The sequence below is a fragment of the Lucilia cuprina genome, chromosome 3 (assembly GCF_022045245.1).
Source record: "Lucilia cuprina isolate Lc7/37 chromosome 3, ASM2204524v1, whole genome shotgun sequence".
Lineage (NCBI taxonomy): Eukaryota > Metazoa > Arthropoda > Insecta > Diptera > Calliphoridae > Lucilia > Lucilia cuprina.
The window spans coordinates 53,365,170-53,389,909 of record NC_060951.1 but is presented as its reverse complement, the minus strand read 5'-3'; the positions used below and the strand labels follow the sequence as shown (position 1 = coordinate 53,389,909).

The window sequence follows — 24,740 nt, the reverse complement described above, 5'->3', positions numbered from 1 at the left end:
ATTTTTAATCCCACTTTGCGGGGAAAATATTATTTAGCTCTTAACGTTAGATCTAGCGATTATTCTTTAGATTTCAAAACATTTTTAATACATTTCTATTTTAATAATATCGATTAAGTTGCTCAGATTGACGATATTGACATATAAAAATATGCATTTAATGTAAATTCTTAGTATTTTAATAAAGTGACTAAATATCTGTATGAATTGTGTATCTGTATGAAGGTTATTTTGAAAGACCTAAAGAGCATAATGTGGAGAATAGCGGTTGTGATTAAAACTGTGATTTGTTATTTTAAATAAAGTAGAATATTTGTGTTGAATTTCACCTTAAATACGAGTTATTGCAGATAAAGTCTCCACCTAGAGTATAAAATTATACGAAAAGTAATAGTCAGATTTGATGGATATGTTAAGTGTGATTGATATATTCATCAAGTTTGATTAGTCAACAATGACGGATTAATGCATAAAAAAATGAATTTGTAAGTGATTGCCAAAGTTTTCTTAAAATTCTTAATACAAAATATAAAAAAAACGGATTACATATTATCAATAATATGGCATCATCGTCATCAGCTGTTTATATAGATTTTTATACCACGTTTGTTTTGTTTACTATTTTTCCAGTGAACCTGAATTTTTCGATGAGGTTTCTGCAAAAAGTATTTAATATTCTGAATAAAACAGCCAATAATACACGTTTTATAAATACATTTGCTTCAATGGCCTGTAGTCGATACGAATACGTTAAAGGATATGAAAAAGATGATAGTATTTTACCCAATGTTTGGATAGTTGTACGAGTGGATGGAAAAGGTTTTCACAAATTTTCCAAAATTCATGACTTCGAAAAGCCAAATGATGAGAATGGTATGTTTTTAATAAATTTTTAAATTTAACTTCACTATTATTTTTAATTTTTAGCGTTAAATCTAATGAACAATGCTGCTCAAACTGTAATGGAAGAATTTCGTGATATTGTTATCTCCTATGGACAAAGTGATGAATACTCCTTTGTTTTTCGTAAAGAAACTAATGTTTTTAATAGAAGACTATCAAAATTATTATCATACGTAACTAGTCTATTTACCTCCTCATACGTTATGAATTGGTCTAACTGGATGAACGGGAAGAAATTACAATATCCACCCTGCTTCGATGGGCGTGTTGTTTTGTATCCATCTGATCAAAATCTAAGAGACTATTTAAGTTGGCGTCAAGCCGATGTACACATTAATAATTTGTACAATACTGCATTTTGGAATTTAGTCCTTAAGAGTGGTCTTAGCAATCAAGAGGCTGAAGCCGAATTACGCGGCACATTTTCGACTGATAAAAATGAAATTCTATTTACGAAATTCGGTATAAATTATAATAGTTTACCTGCAATGTTTAGAAAAGGTACTATATTGTTAAGGAAAAAAGTTGCATTTGGAGAAAACTTATCGAATAAGAGACAATTAATTGTACCCATACATGAAGATATGATTAGGGATAAATTTTGGAAACAACACACAGAATTGTTGGGGAAATATGTGCCGGGAGAATATGAAAGTATAACGGGTGTTTTAGATTATCCAGAATTAATAACGAGACAAATAGAAATGTTGTCATTGAAAGATAGTTGATACTTTCTTATAAAAATAAATTAATAATGTATCGAATAACAAACAAAAAATAATTCATTATAACTAATTAAGTAATAAAACAATGTTTCTTAAGTATTATGAAAAAAGTAATTATGTACGATTTTTTTGTAAAGTTTGGCATAGGAATATACTTTACGGATTTATGTGAGTTATTAAGAACTAAATCAAATTTATTATTTATTTTTAACCGATACTTTATAAAGTCCCAATCCAATTAAAATTTGCAATGATAGGTAGGTTAGTGTTGGGTTCGATTCCCACCAGAGGCAATGATTTAGTGGTGCACAACAGGCCGATAGAGGCCTAGGTGTATTTCTTCGAATTGAATGTATATACATCCTCCTTTCAAACAAAATAACAAATAAGTTTTAAAATCAAAAAAATCATTGGTAACATTCATTACAGATTTTAAATAATGTTCAAAAATTAATTTATTGTACATTAGACCGACTCTGTATAGAAAGCGAAAACGGTTTTTGTTACCCTCTCAAAATTTACCTTACTTTATTTTATGGTGATTCCCAAAATATTTTAAGTCTAGCGATGACCGTTCGTTAGCTGTACCAAATTAAAAAAGGGTATTTTTGAATTTTTTGTTTTTAAACAAAAGGCCCAATATGGAGTTTCGTTTATTTTGAGGGGGTAACTCTAGCACCATTTTTGTGAGTCGGTCTATTGTACATATTTTTTAAAGAATATTTTATTTAATATTGATGAGAATTAAAATTATTTAGCTTAACCGGCTTATAGACGATTTTAAGCCGCCGCTGGAATTTTTAGTGTAAACAAAAATGAAAACTGAAACTTTTGATGAGAAACTTTTTCCTAATTTTCTTTTACCTTAATGTCTACACGTAGAAACTTTTGTTTCACAAACTACGTATTAATTGAATTCATTTGTTGTACGAATGAGAAGAAAAACAAAAGAAGTTTGCGAGTACGAAAGACATGAATAATATTGTTTCTCTTTCTCATGCGAAATCAAAAGTTTCTAAAACAAAGTTCACTCGTGTGCACCAGCACTTACATAGCCGGCTAATAAACGATTTCAAGCCGCCGCTGGATTTTTTTATTGTAAACTAACGACGTTAATGTTTGTCGGCGCAGTTCATTGTAGCAAGTCCTTGGGACCAAGATTTTCTTTGTTAAAATATATATAAAATTAAAACAAAAACATTTCTGTAGGCTTAAAGGTACCAAAAACGTGTGCCGCTTTTAATTTCTATTCATATAAAGTATATACAGGAAGTATTATGCCTGGTTACCATGATCCTATTCAGCATCATCGTCGTCTAAGTTCTTTTTCCTTGGATGCCATAGAAGAATATTTTGCCCAACTGAATCCGATTGCCAAACGTATTGCCTATGATATTAATGACACCAAAGCTAACTATGGCCAACTGTGGGAGACTTTAGACTATCATGAACAGAACGATATAATAAATGATACTTTGATTAAGCCGGAAATTTCCTTACGGTACTTTGATAATTTTCTAACACCCACACCAACTAACTCTTCGGGAAATAGCTATCAATCATTAACGGATTCGTTAACAGCCATAGTACTAAAGGATGTGGGGGCAGCTAGAGATTCAATGGGGAATCGTGAAGAGGAAGGAGAGATGAAAAAATTGTCCACCCTCAAAGCATATGGTGGAAAATTTAGCCCTCATGGTGTAAAAAATTTTTATTCTTATGATGGACGTAATTTGTATACTTTTGGTATGCAAAAAGTTGCACTTAAAGTTATTCAGGATGATGCTTTAGGTTGTTTTCGCGATGAACATTCACGTCCGTTTTGTTATAGAACAAAATCTCAAATTAATTTGTTTGTCTTACAACCGTCGGCAGAAACTATGGCAGCTCGAAAAGCAATTGCACTCCCCAGCAAGATATTAACACCCCCAATAAAGTCAACGGCTTTAAAAGCACGTGATGAGAGCTCACCTCAAGATGAGGAATCGAAAAAAGCTTTGGATAATTATCATCGTTTGCAACATCAATTGAAAATGAATCTTAACGAAAAGAAATCTCAAGATTTACATAAATCATCTTCATCAACTTATATATCCATTAAACCTAGTAGTATTACAGCGAATCGCAAAAATATTAAATCTCCCGATACTTCTTATAAATTAGAAAGTAAGGAAAATACAAATTTAAAGAATGCTAAGTCTTCATTGCTGCAAAATTACCTAAATTCAACACAAATGAATGCAACACCAAAGATAGGAGTTAACTATGCGGTTTTCTCTGATGCTTACAACACAGCTGAGGAAAGTTCCAATTTATTGCAGCATTGCGGTCAAAGTGATCTGGCTACAGCTTCTTGCTCTTCGGCAGCTACGTCAGATGATGATGAAAAAACTTTAGAGGCAGAGGATGTTCATCTACTTGACAATGATTCAAACATACGTAAAGGATTTGATTTTCTTAATAATTGGTAAAATTAACATTCAAATGGCTGCTTATATATGATTAACCAATAATTGCTGCTTTATAGTAAACTAAAAGATAAAACACTACTGTTCCCTTTTTCCCAAAAAAATTTTGATATTCATATAATACGAAAAAAAGACCCAGCGACATAATTCTATAATAATAGACTGAACTGATTTTTTAAATTATAATAAAGAAAATAAAATATGAAACTAATATACTAAAATAGCGACTTTTGTCAAAAAATACTAAGATTATCTAAATAGTTTTCTTGAATCATTCCTGGGTATAAACTTCAGGATCTGGAACTTTTTTTAAATATAAAATAAATCTATTTGATTATATACACACATTTTTTATTTTTAGTAATCGAATATACTACACATAGGTACAAAGTTTTATTCGAAGTTTACAAAATAAATTATTTCATTTCAAAAATAATTATATTCTAAAAAATCTTAAAATTACATTCTTATTTATATTTATTATAATTATGGGTTATTAATATTCATCATCGTCTTCATCATCTTCTTCTGCTCCCGCTGCACGCATTTGTCTGGCACTCTGCTGTATAGCCGATGCTTGCATGCTAATCCACTGTTGTTGCTCCTCTTGTGCCTGTTCTTCGCGTGCTTTTTCAAACAGTTCCTGTTGCTGTCTCAACAATTCTTCTTCTGGAATGCCCAAATTTTCCAAACGTGTACTTTGTCTGCGTCTCTTAGCTGCAACTTCTTTGCAATCATTAAGAACAGCCTCGGCTTCCTGTTTATAGTCACGAAAACCTAAACGATCCAAAGCCTCTAGGACATGTTCTGCATTTATAGTTTTCTTATTACGCAAATTGCAGACTTCATTGGCCTCCGAGCTTATGAGGTGGATAAATTCTGAACAGCAATTAAGCAGTAGCTCACGACTTTCGTTGGCCACTCGCACAGAAGGCACAAGTTCTTTGATGATTTTATTGATGCTTGCACGCGGTAATGTTAATTCATCATCTTCTGTAGGTGGAGGGCACAACTCGTCTTGTGGATTACTCATTGTCAGAGAAAAACAGTATATAAAATTTATAAGTTATAAATTGCTGGAGATAAATAAAAATAACCACAAACAAACCCTAAATGTCATATACACACATATTTAAACATACATGTATTAAATGCATCCATAGGTAAATATATCAAATAACGGTGTAGAAACGGCTGAGCGCAAATAAGCAGAGTTGTAAAAAATACGAAAAAATACAACCAAAAGAGAAAAATGCCGCTAGTCCATCTGTCATCGAATAAAAGTAGTTGCCAACAAGAAATAATCAATTGCTGCCGCAAATTTTGCAATATCTCGGAAAAATTAAGGTAAATAAAATATATTATTCTTTTTATACAAAGTTCTGCATCAATATATTGTGAAAGTTTAGAAATATTTGTATATTTTTCTTAAACAATGTAATTTTTATTGTATAATCAACCGGCTTTGACATTTTGTGTTGTTTTTGCAAATTGTATTATGACTTTATAATTTTTATTCTGGCAATTCTATTCACACTTACATAAGACGACCTAGCCTCTGTCACTGTTTCAGTCGTGTCGTGAAAAATTCTGGTAAAAATTTCTTCTATCGGTTTTGCATAATCATTTTTTTAATTTTGTAATTGTGTAAAAATTTTTGACAAGTGTTTTTAATTTATTTTATTGCATTTTTAGATAATTGCACGGAACTCTTGAGCAATCAATCAATATGTTTATGCAACGTGCTACAACCATTTTGGTCCCCTTGGCCGTTGAGGCTACTTTACAGGCCCAACAGCAGCGTGGTATGGCTACTCTTAAAGCCATTTCCATCCGTCTGAAGTCTGTAAAGAATATTCAGAAAATTACGCAATCCATGAAGATGGTGTCAGCTGCCAAATACTCTCGTGCCGAACGTGAGTTGAAAGCTGCTCGCCCTTATGGTGTCGGTGCTCAACAGTTCTTCGAGAAGACTGAAATCAAGCCCGACGAGAAGGCTGAACCCAAAAAGTTGATGATCGCCATGACCTCCGATCGTGGTTTGTGCGGCGCTGTCCACACTGGTGTTGCCCGTTACATTCGTGGTGAATTGGCCAAGGATGAATCCAACATTAAGATCATTTGCGTTGGCGACAAGTCCCGTGGTATCTTGTCCCGTTTGTACGGCAAAAACATCTTGATGGTTGCCAACGAAGTCGGCCGTTTGCCTCCCACCTTCTTGGATGCCTCTCGCATTGCTCATGAAGTTCTCAAGTGCGGTTATGAATTCACCGAGGGACAAATCGTCTACAACCGCTTCAAATCGGTCGTCTCATACCAATGCTCCCAATTGCCCATCTTCAGTGCACCTGTCGTAGAAAAGTCCGACAAATTGGCTGTTTACGATTCATTGGACGCTGATGTTGTTCAAAGCTATTTGGAATATTCTTTGGCTTCACTCATCTTTTACACCATGAAGGAAGGTGCATGCTCTGAACAATCTTCCCGTATGACTGCCATGGACAACGCCTCCAAGAACGCCGGTGAAATGATTGAGAAATTGACCTTGACATTCAACCGTACCAGACAGGCTGTCATTACCCGTGAGTTGATTGAAATCATCTCTGGTGCTGCCGCTTTGGATTAAGCATCCTATACTATCGCTGCCAGCCATAGGCTGCAAAAACGACTTGTAACAAAAAACACAGAAGAAAAACAAACGAATTAAAAATTCGAAATTCAACAGCAAATTGTCGTTGCATTCAAGTTAATGTTTAGATTTAATTATTACCACACATCTTCAAGAAAATCCATAATAAAAAAACACTCTATTTCGAGTTTTAAAATGAAATCTAAGTATGATTAAAGTTTAATAAAGATAACATGAAATGTAGTCTATTAAAAATTATACGTAATAATGTTTACTTGTACGCATTATTCAATATCATGGAAAACGCACAAATATCTATAGAAGAACCCGACAAGCATAAGCATGAGTTGGGTCAAAAAACAGTAAGTATTTTTTTATTAATTTGAAGATATAGCAGAAAAGAGATATATTTTCCCTATAGTCTTCTATTTCTAAAGTTGTTTCAATCCATGTCCGTCTGTCTTTCATTTGAAAGCACGAAAAAGTTCGAACGGGAAAAGAGCTAGAGAGTTGAAAGTTTGCACAAATATTTGCTATAGGTAAGCTTGGTCTGGTATTGAAAATGGGCAATATCGGTACATGTTTTCGCTTTGAACAGTCGTTACTGTTTTAGAAATGTGTGAGTATAGCTATGAAATTTAACAAAAATAAGTTTTGATATAAGCCCATAATTGAATTTGCATAAACAAGTTTCTTACGAGTCAAAATCTTTCTAACAAGTTCTAAAATTATCGAAGAAGAAGCGATTTTTGTGTTTTATATCTTATTGGGACAATAATTGCATACAAATCTAAAAAAACTCAAATCGTCTGTCGATCCTTAAATAGTGACATCTATGATCAGTCATATTTTTGATCAAAAGTATTTTTTATACTAATAACCTGAAATCGGCTGTATATCCTTAAACAACGATAAAATTGAGAAATGAGTAAAAATCGGCGTTTACCCATATTTTCCACTAAAATCGCCGTTTGTTGTAGACCCTTCGAGAAAGTAGTAAATGTTTGTGATCACTTAAATCAAAATTCAATTTTTATAAAAAAATCCCAAAATTAGTTGTAGAAAAAAATTTTTAGGAAAACTTCAACTCACCTGTGGATCTTTTAAAACCTTCTAATTGAGAAATTAATAAAAATCTATTTTCGATTATATTTTCTATCAAAATTTATTTTTATACAAAAAAAAAACTGAAAACGAATGCTTTAATATGTATGCTTAAATGACACTTCAATTGAGAAAATAGTGAAATCATGTCATCATAAATTACGCTTTAATTAAAAAAATTGCGAAAGTCTGTGATCATTTAAACCTAGAATCGGCAATAGGACACTCCAAGTGAGACTGAATTACATGCATTTTCCATTGAAAATGGACTTTTATATAAATGAATTTTTATATGAAAAATTCACTTTTGTGAAAGTAAATTTTACATATTTGTGAAAAGAAAATTTCCGCTGCCGCTGAATGTTAATAGGAGTTTTTTCCTCTCCTATACTTAAAGCATGTAAAAGAGAAAAAAAATCCCGGGGAATAATAAGTGTTCATAATTGTTCCCGTTATCCGATTAGACTAAAATTTTAGACCTCTAATCTTCATATGAAAATCTTAAATGGATTTTTATATGAAAAATTCACTTTATTGCTGTTTTTTTAAGCAAACATAAAAAAATCACTTTGTATATCATTCAAGTCCTGTAGGCATTACAAAAAAGGTTTTTTGTTTGTTTATTTTTTTTCTTTACTTAAAATTACAATAGGAATATACATACTAATTATTAAAAAAACATAACACACAAGAAAATTTGATAAATTGGAAGAAATTAAAAGACAACAGTATAAAACAATATAAAACAATTTTTTAGAATCAAAATTAACACCTTAAAGACTTGGAATATTTAAATTATTATCAATATAAAAAATACGAGCAATTTACAATTGCATAATTAAAAAATAAAATATATCAAAAAATGCGGAGTTGACACTAAGGGTAAAAATTTTTAAGTTTACTATTTTTTTTATTATTTAATTTTTTTAGCCATTTTATGGTTTGTTTTTATATTTTATAAAAAATGTTTCAAAGGTTTCTTTTAATTAATTTAAAGTTATAATCAAAGAAACAAAATTAAAATACAATTAAAATAATAAAATAAAAAAGTGGAGTGATTTGTGGTTGTATGTATAAGAATTTTTCGGTTTTTATGTTTTTTTTTTATTTTATTGTTGATGGTGTGTGAACTATAAGAAGAAGTAACAAATAAAATGAACTTCTCATGGATACCATCTACCATTTCTTCTTGTGTTCATCCATAGATACACCACCGGGTCCCAAGGATACAATCATCAATAAACCGCCAATAACAGAAAGAGTCTAAAAAAATTTAAAGAAAAATATAGAATTTAAAATTTCATTTGATATACATACATGTATGTAGGTTTCCATATTTTATATTTGATATAAAAACTTACTTGGAAAAAGTCATATTTGAGAAAATCTCTGAGAGGCTTGTAGGATGGAATGGTCCACCACGCGTTATGATACAAATTCAAAACAGTCAATAGAGCAACCAAAATCAATGCAGACAATTTAGTTTTGTAACCAATTGTTACCAAAACCATCAAAATTGAACCAACAATATCTTGAAGAATCTAAAATAATATAAATAAAATTATATTTTTTCATATAACAAGTAATTTGGATGTATAAAATAGAAAATACAAACCTGCAAGAAACTCAATTCGAAACGAATCAATGTAATAAACATGAATGCCAGCAAAACACGACCAGCGAGTTGCATAACATTTTTGGGTTTATTATCACCCAATGTGGGAACGCCAGCAAACAAGCTACGACCTTCAACACGTGACTCCGCTAATACTAGTAACAATGCACCAATAAGAGCCAAATTACGCAATAAGAATTGAATATCCCACAGTATTGAATAGGCAATTGTCTGAAATAAAAATTGCATTTAATACATTGATCAGGCAAAAACATTAAACTTTTGTTAATTACCTGCAACACAACAATGAAAAAGAGAATACCAACGGCAATGTCAACTTTAAATCTAGCAATGACCATTCCACAGCCTCCAAGTTGTCCAATTAAATTAACTAAAACAAATACGGTCGCCAAGAATTTACCACAACCCCAGCTCATGTCCATATATTCACGTTGTTCGTTCCACTGGAAGTACATACGTAAACCATCTTCGAAAAAGGTGGCTATAAGGCACAAACGTGCTACTGTTGGCAGGATATTTTTACCGCGACGTATGACCTGCAAATAGTAAATTGAAAATTATTTTTGAAAATTTGTTTTTATTTAGAGATTATTTTAATAGCTAATTGTTTCGAACATAAATTCGAAAAATAATACATATTGCTCATGCTAGATCGATTTTATGATGTAAACGTAAAACTCATGTTTTCGCGAATGTTAAATAAAACAAGTAATATTTATAAGATTCGGCACAGCCGAATATATAAATACCCTTCACCAAGTATAAATATAAACTGTAGCAGAAAGAAATATTAACCGTTGTACTGTAATACGGCAACAAACATACAGAAAAAAATACACAGCTGAATAAAACCAAATACATTTCCACACGCACATGTACATCTTTATCCAATTCACAGTGTTGTTGTTGCTTTTTTAACAAAGCATGAAAAAAATGTGGCTTTTTTATGAAATTTTCTGAAGTTGTCTCGGATTTTTGCTCATATCTCCGTTATTTATAGACCGATTTTGCTGATTTTAAATAGCGATCTTCTCGAAAGCATGTCTATTTGAATTATTGAAGATTTGAATCTCGCCGATATCTGGGGACCTCTAAAAACTGATTTCAACAGACAGACAGACGAACATGGCTTAAACGACTCCGCTATCTATAAGGATCCAGAATATATATACTTTATAGGGTCGGAAAATTATATTATAGAAATTACAAACGGAATGAGAAACTTATATATACCCTTCCCACGAAGGTGAAGGTTATAAAAAGAAGATTTTGTAATTTCAAAAGTAAAGTGTCATATTCTTTACAAAAACCACCAATGACAAAAGTTAATAATATTTAAGAATAAGTTCCTAAATAAAGGAAAAAAGTCATGTTCGATTTATAATATTTATTAACAAATTGATTGCAAATATTAATTTTTTTTCTTATGATTTTAATACATAATTTTGAAGTTCGTTATTAAAAAGGGACTTAAAAGTAGTTCGTTTTATCCAAGCATTCGTAATAGCAGAGTTCCATAAAAGATATGATTTTTTGTATGAAAATAGTTAACAGAATATCGGGACTTGTAAAATTGTTCTTATAACCGAGTTTAACTATAGTATATATTTACATCTACTAAATGAATCTGGTTTATTTTTTTTTTTGACTTTAAAATAGTAAAAAAAATTTGGAACATAACTTACAACTTTTAGTTACAAATTTTCATCTAAAAACTAAACAAAACCTTTTAAATATATTTTTGACATAAAAATTTAATAAAAGTTAAATTTTTTATTTCGTAAAAATATAATAAAACAGAAATATTTAACATGCGTTCGGCATAGATTTCTGTGATATTTATTTAAAAAAAAGAACAACTGTGCAATCAATTAGCTAAAATATAAATATATATTAATTAAAAGAATTACATCATTTATTTATTTATTATTTTTTATTTCATAAAGTAAAAAAGAAAATAACAAAAAACCTTTAAAAATACAAATAAATAAAAAGTGACATATTTTTTCATTTTAAAACTTTATATTAAGGATTTAAATTTTTTTTAATATTCGCATTAAATAAAGTAAATTTTGTATTTTAAATGAAAAACAAGTAAGAAATTATAGCCGGGCGAGGCCGACCATATAATACCCTACGCCTTTTACAAAAATATAATGTGATTTAGTTGCCATAAGTTGCATTTAAGTTGAATTGTATCTTGCCTCAGATAAACATACTTAAGCCGTTTATTGTTGAATAAAATTGTGGACATTTAAGTGAAATTTTGAAGGGAGCTTTTCATAGGGGCGAGGGTCATATGAGAACCTATTATTTTGAAATTCTTGAAGGTCATCAAGTCTGGTATAGAACTTAGTTTTTGCAGCTTTTTGTCGAGGGCGGCTAGGTAAAATAATGGACCGATGTAAACCATTTTCAACAATCTTCATCTACGGTACCATAAAAGATCATGCGCCAAATTGCATTTTGATTACAAAGTTTAAAAGCACTATTCGGTGGTTCAGTTGTAGGGGACCTAAATGAAATAATGGACCGATCTTAACCATTTTCAATAGGCTTCATCCCTGGGACCTGCAGTTTTATCGACTCAGAAAATGATTCTGAGCCGATGGGTATACTTTAAGGTGGGTATAGGACCAATATTATTATACAAACATCAGCACACTCCCTATATACCCTCTCCACTAAAGTGGTGTAGGACATAAAAATATGTATATAATGTTTGGAAGTTTAAACATATTTCGATAAGACAACATATTTACTACGTGTGGGTCAATAACATTAACAATTTTAAGAAAATTGAACATTTTAAAATCAAACATTTTTTATCTTATCGCTGTAAATTTCAAATTACATATATGATTGGTAAACATCAATATGGAAATAGTTATTTCCCATTTAAAGATTTTTTAAAAGATGACCTTCAAAAAAAAAATTAAAACTCAAAAATTTCAAAAAACTTAAATAATCATACAAATATTGTATTTCATGAGTTATTTAATAACAGTGCCAATACAACTCATTCTAAATGCCTTCATAAATTAATTTTATATATTTTTTCTATATTTATAATAATATTTTACATTATCAGTTAAAAGTATAATACCCTACACCTCACTAATTGTGTAAGGAATAATTAATTACATTATGAAAATAATTAAATGTTTATTGGGTTCTGTTTTTAAATAAAATCTTATCATTTTGTAAAAAAAAAATAGCAAAACTGATAATATGTAGTCATTATTTAAAAATCAATATTCATAGATTCTTAAGCATATACTCGTACCAACAAAGTAGCACGTTTTCAATACAAAAATTAAACAGATCACAAAGTATTGATAATAAAAAAAAGACAAAAGAGCAACCTATAGTTTGCACAAATAAGAGAACATTTTTAAAACGATCACAGCTCTTAAGCTCTAGTTGGCAATCTTCAAAAAAATACATGATTTAAAAGTGAAATACAAAAACACATTAACCTACATGTAATGAATACGCAATGAAAAATAAAACGATTAAATGCCGGCAATAACCCTATGTTTTCTACGTAATAAACCATTAATTAAATAAACAAAATTATTTTGTATACATTCATTTAGTTTCAAGCAAATTTTTGTAAGAAAACAAAAAGAGTCAAGTCTAGTCAAAAGACAACGTGTTAAAGAATAATGACGTGTCTTTTCATGTGCCAAAGTGTTTTTTTTTTAATTTAGAAAGTGAAATTTAATATTTCTTAATAATATTACTTTGAAACTCTTTTGATATAAGAAATATAGATTTACGTTGATGTAGTCTATGTTTAAAAACTTTAAAATGAGTTTCAAATTTTCTAAAATAACTGGTTTTTATTTTAATAGGTGTATGATTATATTGTCGATAGATATGCATGTATGGAAGTTGATTTATGTGCACTTTTATTTATTAATCTTTTACGAATAATTTGTTTAATAAAATTAAAAAAAAATGGAAGCTGTGACTTTTTTAAAATTTTCTTAAAATACAAGCAATTTTTCTTTAATAAACTCTTAGTCTTTTTTGGAATTTCGAATTAGCCAGCTGATGGGGGATTAAAAAGTATAAACCTATCTTTGGCGAATAAAAACTATACATACATATACACCGAGGTTTATCGCGATTGTTACTTGTAGAGTTCCGACATTTGTAGGATATACGAAAACTTGGAGACAAAAGTATACTTTTGTAATGAATTGAACATCGCTGAATTAATTCGAAAGACAATCCTATCCTTAGCTCTATTCACAAATGCAAAAATTTTACAATTATTATTGTTTTCAGTCTTACAAATACTAAAGTTTTAATGAACTTCAGCCATTTTAAAACTGTTTCAAAATTTTCAAATACTCACATGTATATGTACATGTACATTCCGACCTATCCGAATAAAGTCTATAAACATTTAATTTAGGTATATTCCAGATTATTATTTAAACATATTTTTATTATTAAATGGAATTATATAAATATTAATCTGCTCCAATTTGATTTGTTTTTGAGACAAATTCCTTTGAATTATCTCTAGTCGAATATTGTTTTTGTTGTAACAGCTAAAACTATACAATAATCGAATCAATGTCCAGGCCTAAAAATTGGGCTACACCTACTGGATGTGTCTATAAATCCATTAGACAGAGTGAAGTAGGGTTGTCTGAGCAGTTGAATATTAGGTGCGAGTTGTTATTGGAGCCGTTTATAACATTCGGCAGATTATAGTATTCTGTAATTTGATGAATAAATAAAATTGAGGCCTACATCTTTAAAGGTGGATGATGGTGGAGAATATTTTGTGGTATTCAAACATTTATATAACACATTCCATAATATCATAAATGCTTAATAAAGTTATTGATGGTTTATTGTAGGAATTTTGTATGTAAAATGTGTGTCTAAAATAAGCGATTGATATCTATATGAATACGGAGGTTAACATATTAAACACTACACTGGTATAGGGTACAATAATTTGTAAATATTCAATTTATTTTCAATTTCGCTCTTTTACAGTTAGATAACCGCTAAGCTAGACTTGTTTATAATGTAAAAATGAAAGAAAAATATGCAGAGTAATAACAAATAAATACATATACATACATATGTATATTAAGTGAAGCAACAAATGGCCACTAAAGTGAATTTCCAATAAGCATAACTTTAACATACAACAACAACATTTAAAATAAAACAATAAACGTCAAACGAAAGTGTGTGCATAATATACTATTTGGAAATAACAACAACAATGTACAATAAGAAAACAACACAGACTACCGTAAAGTAATAGGAGCAACCAACAATGACAAAGAGAGAGAGCATGAAAGCAAAAAAAAAAAAGAAATAACAAAATGCAACCTTCAATATATCGTGGAGGAGAAAGTAACAGATTTTCTTTAATATTAAATATATACAATTTAAGTTTATTGCTATAAACAGTATCCTAAACATATTCATAAACCCCAACTATTTCCCAAAAACAAAATTTTACCATTTGTCGTACGCCAATGGATGACGTTGACAGTTTTTTCGTAATCCATAACTATAACATTGCTCGCCAATACGAACCCTATATACAAATTCATAATTTCTTAATTATTTCTCCCTAATTTGTAATCAACAACTCTCTTAATTATGTTAATAAAGTAAAAAAAATTTAAGAGATTAATGTCAAACAAATTTATAACAAATATGTAATTATCGTTTTACTAATATAAAAGTAAAATTGCCAACGTATGTATGAATATCGTTGTTATATCCTTAAGAAAAAGTTTAGTTTTATTATTTAGTTTGCCTTAGAGAGCAGCTTACCTGATCCGCCACATCTTCCGTTTTTGTAATATATTCGTTTGGGATGTTCATTTCGTCTTTAGTTTCTCTTAAAGAGTTTTTCTTTTCTACTTAAAAAGTGGTCTTTTTTTTGACTGGGGCTAGTGTTTTGTGGACTTTCGATTTAATGTCAATGTCCTGTTTTTACTTATTTTCCGTGCTTTTTTAATTTATTATATTTTATACTATTATATGTATGATTCTTGTCACTTTTGTTTTACTTAGATTATTTAAAAAGTGTAAAATTATTTTCTAATAAACTTATAAAAAAAGAAAACGGCAGAATATCCACGTAAAACACGGAACACGGGAGAAGACAAGACAAAAAATAATGAGTGAGTACCATGTACTCCGCCGACAAATATTAATTACGGCGGCTGACATTAAAAATTTCGGCGGCGGCTTAAAATCGACTTTAAGCCGGGCAAAGGTAGAGTTACCAAACCGCAACGTACTGAAACTGTAACCGTAATAATACGTGTCAGCCATGAAAATGCTTACTGAAAAGTAGTCGTAACGTTTCAACCTGCAGTATAAAATTGAATTTTATAACTTTGTTACGTGACATTTTAATTAATTATTAATTATTTTTTATTATTTGTTTACTGTATAAACAATATATTAATTTTATATACTTAGGTAAACAAATATTAAAAATATATTCATTTTAAGTGTATAATGTGATCCGTTCGGGAGCTAAACATAAACATTGTTTAACTTTAAAAAATAGAGTAATGAATTCTATATTAAATAAAGATATTTTAGATCGCGTTATTAATCACTGCATGATAAATAAAACTTGCGACATAGCTGCAGTAGTTTCTGAAAAATCGAATCAAAATATTTCAAGAATTTTGATCCACCTCTTTTTTAGATTATTTTGACATAATTTGTATAACTTATTAATCAAAGGACTACTTCAATAACTGATTAATTTATTTTTTGTATAAAAACTATTAATTTATTGTTATAATAAGCACATTGCAAAAATGTTATTAACATTTTTATTTTTGTATTTAGTGAATAAAATTTATTTGTTAGTTTTGTTCATGTAGCAATTTCAAGTGAAGTTGTTGTGTAGAAACGGCAATAAATCTCTTAAATACAACTCTATATAATGTTGAGGCGAAACCCTATTTATCTAAAATCCGCCATTATTAAAAGTGACTTGCTAGTGTGAAGGTGCGTTTTTATTTGTCTTTCGCGTTAGAAGTGAAAAATAGTGTCATTTAATTAGTAAAAAGTGTAAAAAAGCACATTTACTGAAATATTTATTCATAGAAATTTAAAATAATAAGTTTTCATCATTTCGAAGTAAGTAATGTACAAAAGAACATTTTATTATCTAAAAGACAGGCCGTAAAATCTACGCAAATTATGCAAATGGAAAAAATATGTACATATTGTCCGCCATCTTGTTTTTGTGTAGATTATACGGGAAGTCTGAAAAGTGAAAGAAAAAAATCAATAGGAAAAGAAAAGATTTGCGTTTTTAAGAACCTTGATTTTTTTCTTTAAGATCAAGAGATACAACACAAAAAATGCCACGCTATCGTGAATGGGATTTGGCATGCAAAGTTTATGTGGGTAATTTGGGATCTTCAGCTTCAAAATATGAAATTGAAAATGCCTTCAGTAAATATGGTCCTTTGAGAAATGTGTGGGTGGCACGTAATCCACCAGGTTTTGCCTTTGTTGAATTCGAAGATAGACGTGATGCTGAAGATGCAACCAGAGGTTTAGATGGAACGTAAGTTGAGAAAATCTTGTGATTCATGAAAAGTATGTATTAAAAGACTAACAAAAAAATTAATATAGACGTTGCTGCGGTACTCGTATACGTGTTGAAATGTCCTCGGGCCGTTCCCGTCGTGACAATAGACGCCGTGGTGGCACCAGCAGTGGTGGACGCGGTGGTGGTGGCGAAAGTAGCAGTGGTGGTCGTGGCGGCGGTGGCCGTTACAGGTATGTATTATTTATATTTTAATTGTTTTATTTCTTTTTATCTTTTTGTTAAACACATTTGTTATTTAATTTTATTATAACGTCGTGTAAATAATAATCTGCAACGTTTTTTATTACTAAATTTATTTCTATTATTATTTTTTTTAAATTCAAATGCGTTTCTATAATAACACCTATAAAAAATAATGTATGCAAAATAATGACATTCAAGGCCACTTACGTCAGTGATACGAAAGAATAATTAATAGTTTGTTAAAAATTAGTATTTCATTTCATATAAGAAGCAAAATTAGGAAAGTTACATCAGTTTACTATACTACTATTCATAATTGGACAGATTTTATCTACCGAAATATAACTTCTAAAAAGTCGTATCGTAAGCAACAAATACATAATTTTTTTTTGTTGTTTTCAATATAAAATAAGAACGAAATGTTCGTAATAAAAGGAAAAAATCATAGTATTTTTGATCAAATTCTATCACATTCAAAGAAATAAGATTTTCATACCCCTATATATTACAATGTGATTTCTCTAATCGACTTTTAATATAAACATTTCCTGTGTATATGATCATTTATGTGTTTTTTAACACTTTCTTTATTATCGTATTGTTATAAATTATGTTTTTTTAAGAAAACTAATTTTGCTTGTTATTTGATTCTATTATATAATTAATTTATTTATTTTTCTAGCATGTCATTATTTAAGTTTAGTTTTCATTGTGTTTCATTCTAACATTGTATTTTATCTGCCCTAAAATACCATCACCATATGTAAACACATAATTTTTTTTTTTGCTAATCATGTCGTATTTTTTTCTTGTTTATTCCTATGTGTCTATAATTAAAAATAAATTTCAAATAGAACAAACAAGTCCTTGTTAAATTATTTGTACACATTTGTATTTGTATTAAAAAAAACTAATTTCTATATTGGTTAATTACTTTAAACGTGGTATACGCTCCTCATTTTTACAGGATAAAGACAACTTCTGCTTCTACTACTACCTCTACTCGTACTACAAGTACTTCTACTACTACCAACTCCTCTTCCTACTACTACTACTACTTCTACAACAAACCAATCAACAACTTCAACAACAACGACTACAACTTCTACTATTACTGCTACAACAACAGAAACAAATTCACCAAAACTATTATTCAAATTCCTTTCATCAAAACTACTAATAAAACTCTCAACAAAAACAACACTAAACAACATACTACACACCACCACAGCAACAACTACACGATATTAGAAACTTTAAAAATCAGTTACCGACATATTACTTTCATTTTACGCATATTTCAGTTAAAAAAACAAATTTCAATCATATGTAATATAATCAATCATCTATTAGTTACTTTAATTATCATCGACCGATTTAATAAATTAAAACATCTTTATCATCATGAGCCAAGGAGCACTTGTACGACACAGACTTTTTTAGGGGAACTTTTGGAAATTGACGTAAATGTAGTTGTTGTTGTCGTCGTTTGTAAACAATCAAATCATCAAAATCTCAACAATCACCAAAACCACCACCACCACAACCAACACCACCAAAAACATCTCTTCAATTGTAGTAGATTCCCGCAACTTAACTGTTGTAATACTTCCTTCAAATCATCAACTTCAACGTTGACAATTTTGTATACTCCTTCATCAGCAACTTCAACTGCTTCTTGTACTTCAGTCGCCATTTTAAGCACCAACAAAAAATTTACTACTACTAAAAACATCACAATAATAATCACCAATACTACCTCTGCTACTACTACCACCACCAATATCAAAATTAACTCGCCCCCCTTTAACAGTAGTAAACAAATTATTAACAACACCACAAGTACCACATCCACCACCACTACCACTTCTACAGTAAAAACCTTTTTAATTCAACTTGCTCTTCTACTTGTACTTCAAATGCTGCAATTCCATGCAGTTTATTATTACTATTATTATTGGTCGTCTACAGCTGCCGCCTCATTTGGGTTTTTGGCTTGTTTATCTTTACTGAACAACATATCAACAACTCAATTAGCAGCAGCCGTCTTCTTCCAACAACTACTACCACCACAACCACTTCTACTACAACAATCAACCACAATCACCATTATTAGCCTTAAAAAATTCATCATTTTCACCAATATTTTAAAAAAAAACTGCAAGAACACATCAACAAGTCTTCTTTCAAAAAAACAATCAATCAACTTCAGCAACGGATTATCATCATCATTTGACAGTTAATAGACTAATACAACTACTAAGACTACTGAGTACTTGAGTGGTTTGAGTCATTTCTGTAAGATTTAAAATCGATTTAAACAGTTGAGAAAGTTGATCTAAACCTTTTGGTGATGAACTTGTCACAAATATTTTTCTGCTGCTTCTGAAAAGAAGTCTAACCTACATAGTACTATAGTACTATATAACCGGTCCGTTAAAGTACAAAAAGAAATGAATTTAAATGCGTAATTTGTTTCGTTTAATAATTTTTTTACGTAGTATACAAATACGACAAGATTGGACATTTACGACTTTTTGTTGTGGCTTGTTTTGCAAAATGTGTTGTTAAATAGTTTGATTGACAATGTGCTAGTGAGAACACACAATCAAATGTCCTTATTTAAAACGACTACAAGTGCTACGTCCCAGTCCCAGCTTTTGTTTTGAGAGCAACGATTAATCAACCAACATTTCTTCATCTCTTCAAATTCACATCGCGACCACAAGATCAACCAACCATCCCACCTAAAAATCAACGTGTCTTCTATTCGATTGATCGATCGTATTTAATGAAGGGTATAGTATAAATAAATTTTCTCATGTCTGAAGAAAGTATTGTTTCTTTTTTAGATAATATTTAAAATCAAATATTTTCTCGTTTATTTTTAAAAATTAACTTCTACTCTAAATTGATCAGAGTGTGTGTTAAATTAATTGCGCTTTACTCTATAGAAAAGATTCGTAAAGTTTTTGTGTATTACATATCTTTTTTAAAATTACTCGATATAATTACAATAACATTTTTTATATTTTTATTTTTTTGTTTTTCTATTCAAACAAAACAAATGAGTGTTATTGAACGGCACAACATTGAACATAAAAATCTTGCGTGAAATTTGAATTGATCATCATGCTTTATGAATCTATGACATCTGCCACATCGTTCGTTTTTGGGACACTTCAATCAACAACACATACTAGAACAATTAAAAAGTTAACACAATCAACAACACTTTGAAATAATGTCATCATTATTAGCAACAGCATTATATTAGAGGTTTCTCTTCCATTTATTTTCTCCAACACAACAGACATCATCTTCAAGTAGTAATAATTCCTTTTGAGAAAATTTCAAATCTAAACTTCAAAATTTTTGCCATCTATCTACCAGCTTTAAAAATAATCGACATTCTACAACAAATGGGAGCAAAATGTAAAAGCGTGTATTTGTGTATTTTATTCATGAATTGCCATGGGTCGGTCGGTTGTCTTCACTACTCTACTACTACATCCTTTTGCCCTTAATTCCTACAACATTTAGCAAAATTTATATATATACATATATATAACTGCAACAAAAATATCATCAAAACCAACCAAATCAAAATCAATCAACACCAAATCCTACCAATATCTAAAATCAACCAATCAACCAACCAATCAGCAATCGTCACAACAAGCAAATCTTAATTTAGAAAAAACTGAAATCAATATTGTTTGAGTATCTCAACATCATTATTATTTAAAGAATTTATATTCTCACTGCCACAAGTATAAAAAATCAACAACCATTTACCACCATACAAAAAAAAAAAAAAAAAAAAAAAAAAATCAATCAACAATTAATCAACCAAAACAACAACAATTGTGGTTTGTTTTCTTTAATAAAACAGTGACGGTTGCCTAATCAGTCTGTGCTGCTGTCACTGTTCTATTCTATTCATTATTATTTTATTATTTTAAAATACTTTATTGTTTTTAGTTCTTTGCTAAATCAATTGCTATTTAGCAAAACGTATACTTAATTGATTTAATTAAATTTGTTTTGTTTTTGGTTTTATTAGCTTTTAAGCTTTTTAGTTTCCAATTTAACATTCTTTTAATTGATTTGCTTCTTTTCTCAAACTGCTAAAAATTTATCATTGTATTTTTTGCCTTAATGATTATTTTTACAGATCCCGCTCGCCCAGACGCAGTTCCCGATCCCGTTCCCGCAGCTTTTCACGTGACAGACGTAGCCGATCGGATTCACGTGATCGTCATTAAAACTTATAAATAATTTGTTTGCTTAATTATAAAATTAAAAAAAAAGATAATGAATTCTCTAGCAGAAAAAAATGAAATTCATTTAAAACTTAAATAAGGAAAAAAATTTTTTTCGTCCCTGGAAAACTTTTATTTTTTTATTTCTCTATTTTTAATTGTATAAAAACTATTTTTCGTTTATTTTCAGTAAGAAAATATTCGCATATATGTTCTTTACATATTTCTTCTCTTAATTTTAAGTTAAGTATGTACATGTACCATTTTTATCATTATGATGTAAGTAGTTATTTTTTTTTGAAACTCCTCATAATTGATTTAACTACTAATTGTGTACACAATTGTGTCTACACAACAATATTAAAATTTGCCAAGTTTTATTTAAAATATTAGTGTGTGTTTATTAATCATCATTTAAAAATCAACAACACAACTACTACCAACTACCAGTTTTTCTTAACTGCTCCAAACAACAGAAAAAATACATCAATTCACTTCACTCTATCAGTTTACAAGTTACACATGAGGTAAATTTAATTTTTTATTTTTAATAATGTAGTATTGGAACATAATTTTTAACATTTTAGTGATTTTTAGAAATAAAACAACCTACATTAACAAAAAAGAGTATATGAAATGTTGTTTTATTTCTCTTAGTGGTAATGAATTAAAAACAAATAAAAGTTTGTAGATGATTTTTAACTACTTTACTAGTTCCCATAGCATCTTCTGATTTGGTATTTTGTTTTTTGTTCGAAATTGTCATCTTCGGAACTGGTTCTAAGGAAGCGTTATGGAGTCGACACTGGTTCTTTGTAACGCTTCTGGAACTAGTTCTTTAATCAATGATTTTTGTTTGAATTTGTCAACCTCGGAACTAGCTCTAGGGAAGCTGTCGAGAACGTATAAACTAATATTTCTTTTTTAGCGTTTTTGTTTAAAATTATTAAGATTAGGAGCAATTTTAAGAAACTGCTGAGGAATTTTTACTATTATACCAAGGTTATTTACAAAACTTACATACATATACACATATCTGACGTAAAATTTACGGAAGAATTCTTCCACACCTCTAAACTTTTATAATATTTTTGATAAGGATATACGTTACAAGCAGCTTACGTTCCCTTCTATGTACCTTTGAGAAGAGCTCTAAATGCTAATTATTTTGATAAAGAACTCTTTAATATCTTGTAGTTTAGTGGAATGCAAAAATATACAACAATATTCTAAAGAACAGGTTCCAGAAGTAATGGCGACACTACTAGTTCCAATGCTATTGTTTAAGACTCTGATGTAGTTCTGCTTTCACTCGTTCTAGAACTAGTAGTAGTTAGAAAAACAAGTTCTAAAAGTTTTTCTGGGTTTTGAAAAGATTCATTAAAAGATTTTTTTTTAAGAAATTAAGCTAAGAAACACTAATCTGAAATATTTAGTTGTAAAATTATTATATTATTGAAATCTTGAAATCAGTGTTCAAATTGAAAATTTATTACAATTTACTTGGAAAATTTAAGTATTTTAGTTTTATTGAGATCCTGGGCCAACAACTATTGGTATATCATCATTTAAGTTCATTTCCTCCCCTGGTGAATATAAGCCTAAAGCAGAACGTTCTGGCAAACCGGGTATTGCTCGATCATTGGTGTCATCATCTTCATCATCATGGCTATCAGAGTCATCACTATCGTCGTTGGCTAAAATTTAATTTATAATTTATTAAACTAGAATTATTTTATCAAAAAATTACCATCTTCATCATCCGTTTCAAGACCAGGCATTGTTAAAACTTTACCCAAAGGATGTAAATCGGCAGCGGCATTCTTCATGGCATCTAACTAAACGGTATATAATTAGTAAATCTAATTACTTTGCTGATGATAATACAAAAAAAATAAAAACAATTTACCCAACTATGATGTTCACGTTCGTATTTTAGTACTTCAGCCTCCTCATTAATAGGAGCACTATCAAACCATATGCGATTGGCTATAGGAGGCCGTAAGGATGGGAAAAATGGCAACATAGACATGTTTAAACTATTGTTATTCAATATTTTTTATTAAATGCTAATTATTTTGTAAATTTTACGGTGACAACAAAACTTATTTTCTTACGATGTAAACAAGCTTTTAAAATACTGAGTTGTATATAAAAAGTAGTATGTGGTATATAAAAAGTAGTAAGCAATTAATCAACTTTGTTTTTGTGGAATGTATGAATGAACATTTTTAGACTGATAAAAAATAAATGATAAATAAAATAAATCCATTTATTTTATATTTTTAGTAAATTATTTTTACTTTTTTGTTTAAATACAATTTCTTATTGAAAAAGTATATTTTTGCTTAAAGTTTTCTTATAGTTTACAATTTAAAAATCCATTCCTGGAATCTATATATTCAATTCACAGCTGACTGTCATTATTTGTTTGTGTCTCAAAACGTTTAACATTTTAAGAAAATTTCCAGAAATTTTGTAATTTTATTAATAATATACCGCAAAAATGATAGAAATTACTTGTAACGATCGTTTGGGTAAAAAGGTAAAATAAAGTGCTTGCAAAAAATTATGAAACTTGATGCTAATGTGTTTTTTTATTACCAGGTACGCGTGAAATGTAACCCGGATGATACCATTGGTGATCTTAAGAAATTGATTGCTGCCCAAACGGGAACAAAATATGATAAAATAGTTTTAAAGAAATGGTATACCATCTATAAGGATAATATTAAGCTATCGGACTGTAAGTAATAAGTATTAAATTAAATTGTGTTTGTTTTTGTTGTAATATGTTTTTTTTGTTTGTTTTTAGATGAAATTCACGACGGCATGAATTTGGAATTATACTATCAATAAGTGTACATTAAGTTCAAATTAATTTAAAACTTTTTTACTACTTTTAATAGACCTGAAATTTAAAATAATAAAAGAAACTCGTATTTAATTTAAACCAACTACCGACTATGACATTTTTAAGGGGAAACTTTCCGTATATCTTTAAATGTGTATAATTAAAAAATAAAGAGAAGTGCACATACAATACCCTGCAAAAAATGAGAATATTCCGCACACACGTGTTGTTGTTGTTGTAACAGCTCGACTGTGGCCGATAGTTCTTTCCTGGGGAAAAAACGTTCGGTTGATACAACAGTCGCTGGGTTGACAATCTTTGGCCGGGTGTGACTCGGGTC

General features: G+C 29.6%; 8 protein-coding genes across 10 annotated transcripts in view; 5 read left to right on the top strand and 3 right to left on the bottom strand.

Annotated features, from left to right (window-relative positions):
• LOC111675623 (probable tRNA(His) guanylyltransferase) overlaps positions 1-1,747 on the top strand; it is a 141,876-nt gene extending 140,129 nt beyond the window's left edge. Inside the window, exons 3-4 of one of the 2 annotated variants that reach the window (XM_046946734.1) lie at positions 631-873; positions 928-1,747. In XM_046946734.1, the coding sequence (XP_046802690.1) occupies positions 648-873; positions 928-1,631 (930 nt within the window). In that variant the 5' untranslated portion in view covers positions 631-647 and the 3' untranslated portion in view covers positions 1,632-1,747. Of the gene's footprint in view, positions 1-608; positions 874-927 lie in introns of those variants that run through there. The other variant, XM_046946735.1, reaches the window with a different exon arrangement.
• A 943-nt stretch (positions 1,748-2,690) lies between these two features.
• On the top strand, positions 2,691-4,435 carry LOC124418894. The gene has a single exon (XM_046946733.1). It carries the CDS (start codon positions 2,906-2,908, stop codon positions 4,097-4,099), a length of 1,194 nt encoding a protein of 397 aa, XP_046802689.1. The 5' UTR covers positions 2,691-2,905; the 3' UTR covers positions 4,100-4,435.
• Positions 4,426-5,234, bottom strand: LOC111675622 (protein Dr1). Its single transcript, XM_023436409.2, has one exon. It carries the CDS (start codon positions 5,127-5,129, stop codon positions 4,593-4,595), a length of 537 nt encoding a protein of 178 aa, XP_023292177.2. The 5' UTR covers positions 5,130-5,234; the 3' UTR covers positions 4,426-4,592.
• Positions 5,235-5,282: 48 nt separating this feature from the next.
• Positions 5,283-6,985, top strand: LOC111675628 (ATP synthase subunit gamma, mitochondrial). Of its 2 annotated transcripts, none has more exons than XM_023436416.2 (2): positions 5,283-5,443; positions 5,792-6,985. In XM_023436416.2, the coding sequence occupies exon 2, from the start codon at positions 5,826-5,828 to the stop codon at positions 6,720-6,722; it is 897 nt and encodes a 298-aa protein (XP_023292184.2). In that variant the 5' UTR covers positions 5,283-5,443; positions 5,792-5,825; the 3' UTR covers positions 6,723-6,985. The 2 variants fall into 2 exon arrangements, with proteins under 2 accessions (XP_023292184.2, XP_023292182.2); XM_023436414.2 differs by lacking the exon at positions 5,283-5,443 and adding an exon at positions 5,536-5,689.
• A 1,429-nt stretch (positions 6,986-8,414) lies between these two features.
• On the bottom strand, positions 8,415-15,629 carry LOC111675629 (surfeit locus protein 4 homolog). The gene is made up of 5 exons (XM_023436417.2): positions 15,286-15,629; positions 9,738-10,001; positions 9,445-9,675; positions 9,191-9,370; positions 8,415-9,092 (listed from the first exon to the last, which is right to left on the bottom strand). The coding sequence occupies exons 1-5, from the start codon at positions 15,334-15,336 to the stop codon at positions 9,006-9,008; spliced, it is 813 nt and encodes a 270-aa protein (XP_023292185.1). The 5' UTR covers positions 15,337-15,629; the 3' UTR covers positions 8,415-9,005.
• An 826-nt stretch (positions 15,630-16,455) lies between these two features.
• Positions 16,456-22,176, top strand: LOC111675630 (RNA-binding protein 1-like). The gene is made up of 4 exons (XM_023436418.2): positions 16,456-16,617; positions 16,823-17,053; positions 17,122-17,268; positions 21,459-22,176. Exons 2-4 carry the CDS (start codon positions 16,845-16,847, stop codon positions 21,547-21,549), a joined length of 447 nt encoding a protein of 148 aa, XP_023292186.1. The 5' UTR covers positions 16,456-16,617; positions 16,823-16,844; the 3' UTR covers positions 21,550-22,176.
• Positions 22,177-22,977: 801 nt separating this feature from the next.
• LOC111675640 (anaphase-promoting complex subunit 15B) lies at positions 22,978-23,683 on the bottom strand. The gene is made up of 3 exons (XM_023436429.2): positions 23,456-23,683; positions 23,297-23,384; positions 22,978-23,243 (listed from the first exon to the last, which is right to left on the bottom strand). The coding sequence occupies exons 1-3, from the start codon at positions 23,576-23,578 to the stop codon at positions 23,074-23,076; spliced, it is 381 nt and encodes a 126-aa protein (XP_023292197.1). The 5' UTR covers positions 23,579-23,683; the 3' UTR covers positions 22,978-23,073.
• Positions 23,684-23,935: 252 nt separating this feature from the next.
• LOC111675642 (ubiquitin-like protein 5) lies at positions 23,936-24,503 on the top strand. Its single transcript, XM_023436431.2, has 3 exons — positions 23,936-24,091; positions 24,154-24,292; positions 24,362-24,503. The coding sequence occupies exons 1-3, from the start codon at positions 24,053-24,055 to the stop codon at positions 24,403-24,405; spliced, it is 222 nt and encodes a 73-aa protein (XP_023292199.1). The 5' UTR covers positions 23,936-24,052; the 3' UTR covers positions 24,406-24,503.
• Positions 24,504-24,740: the final 237 nt, after the last annotated feature.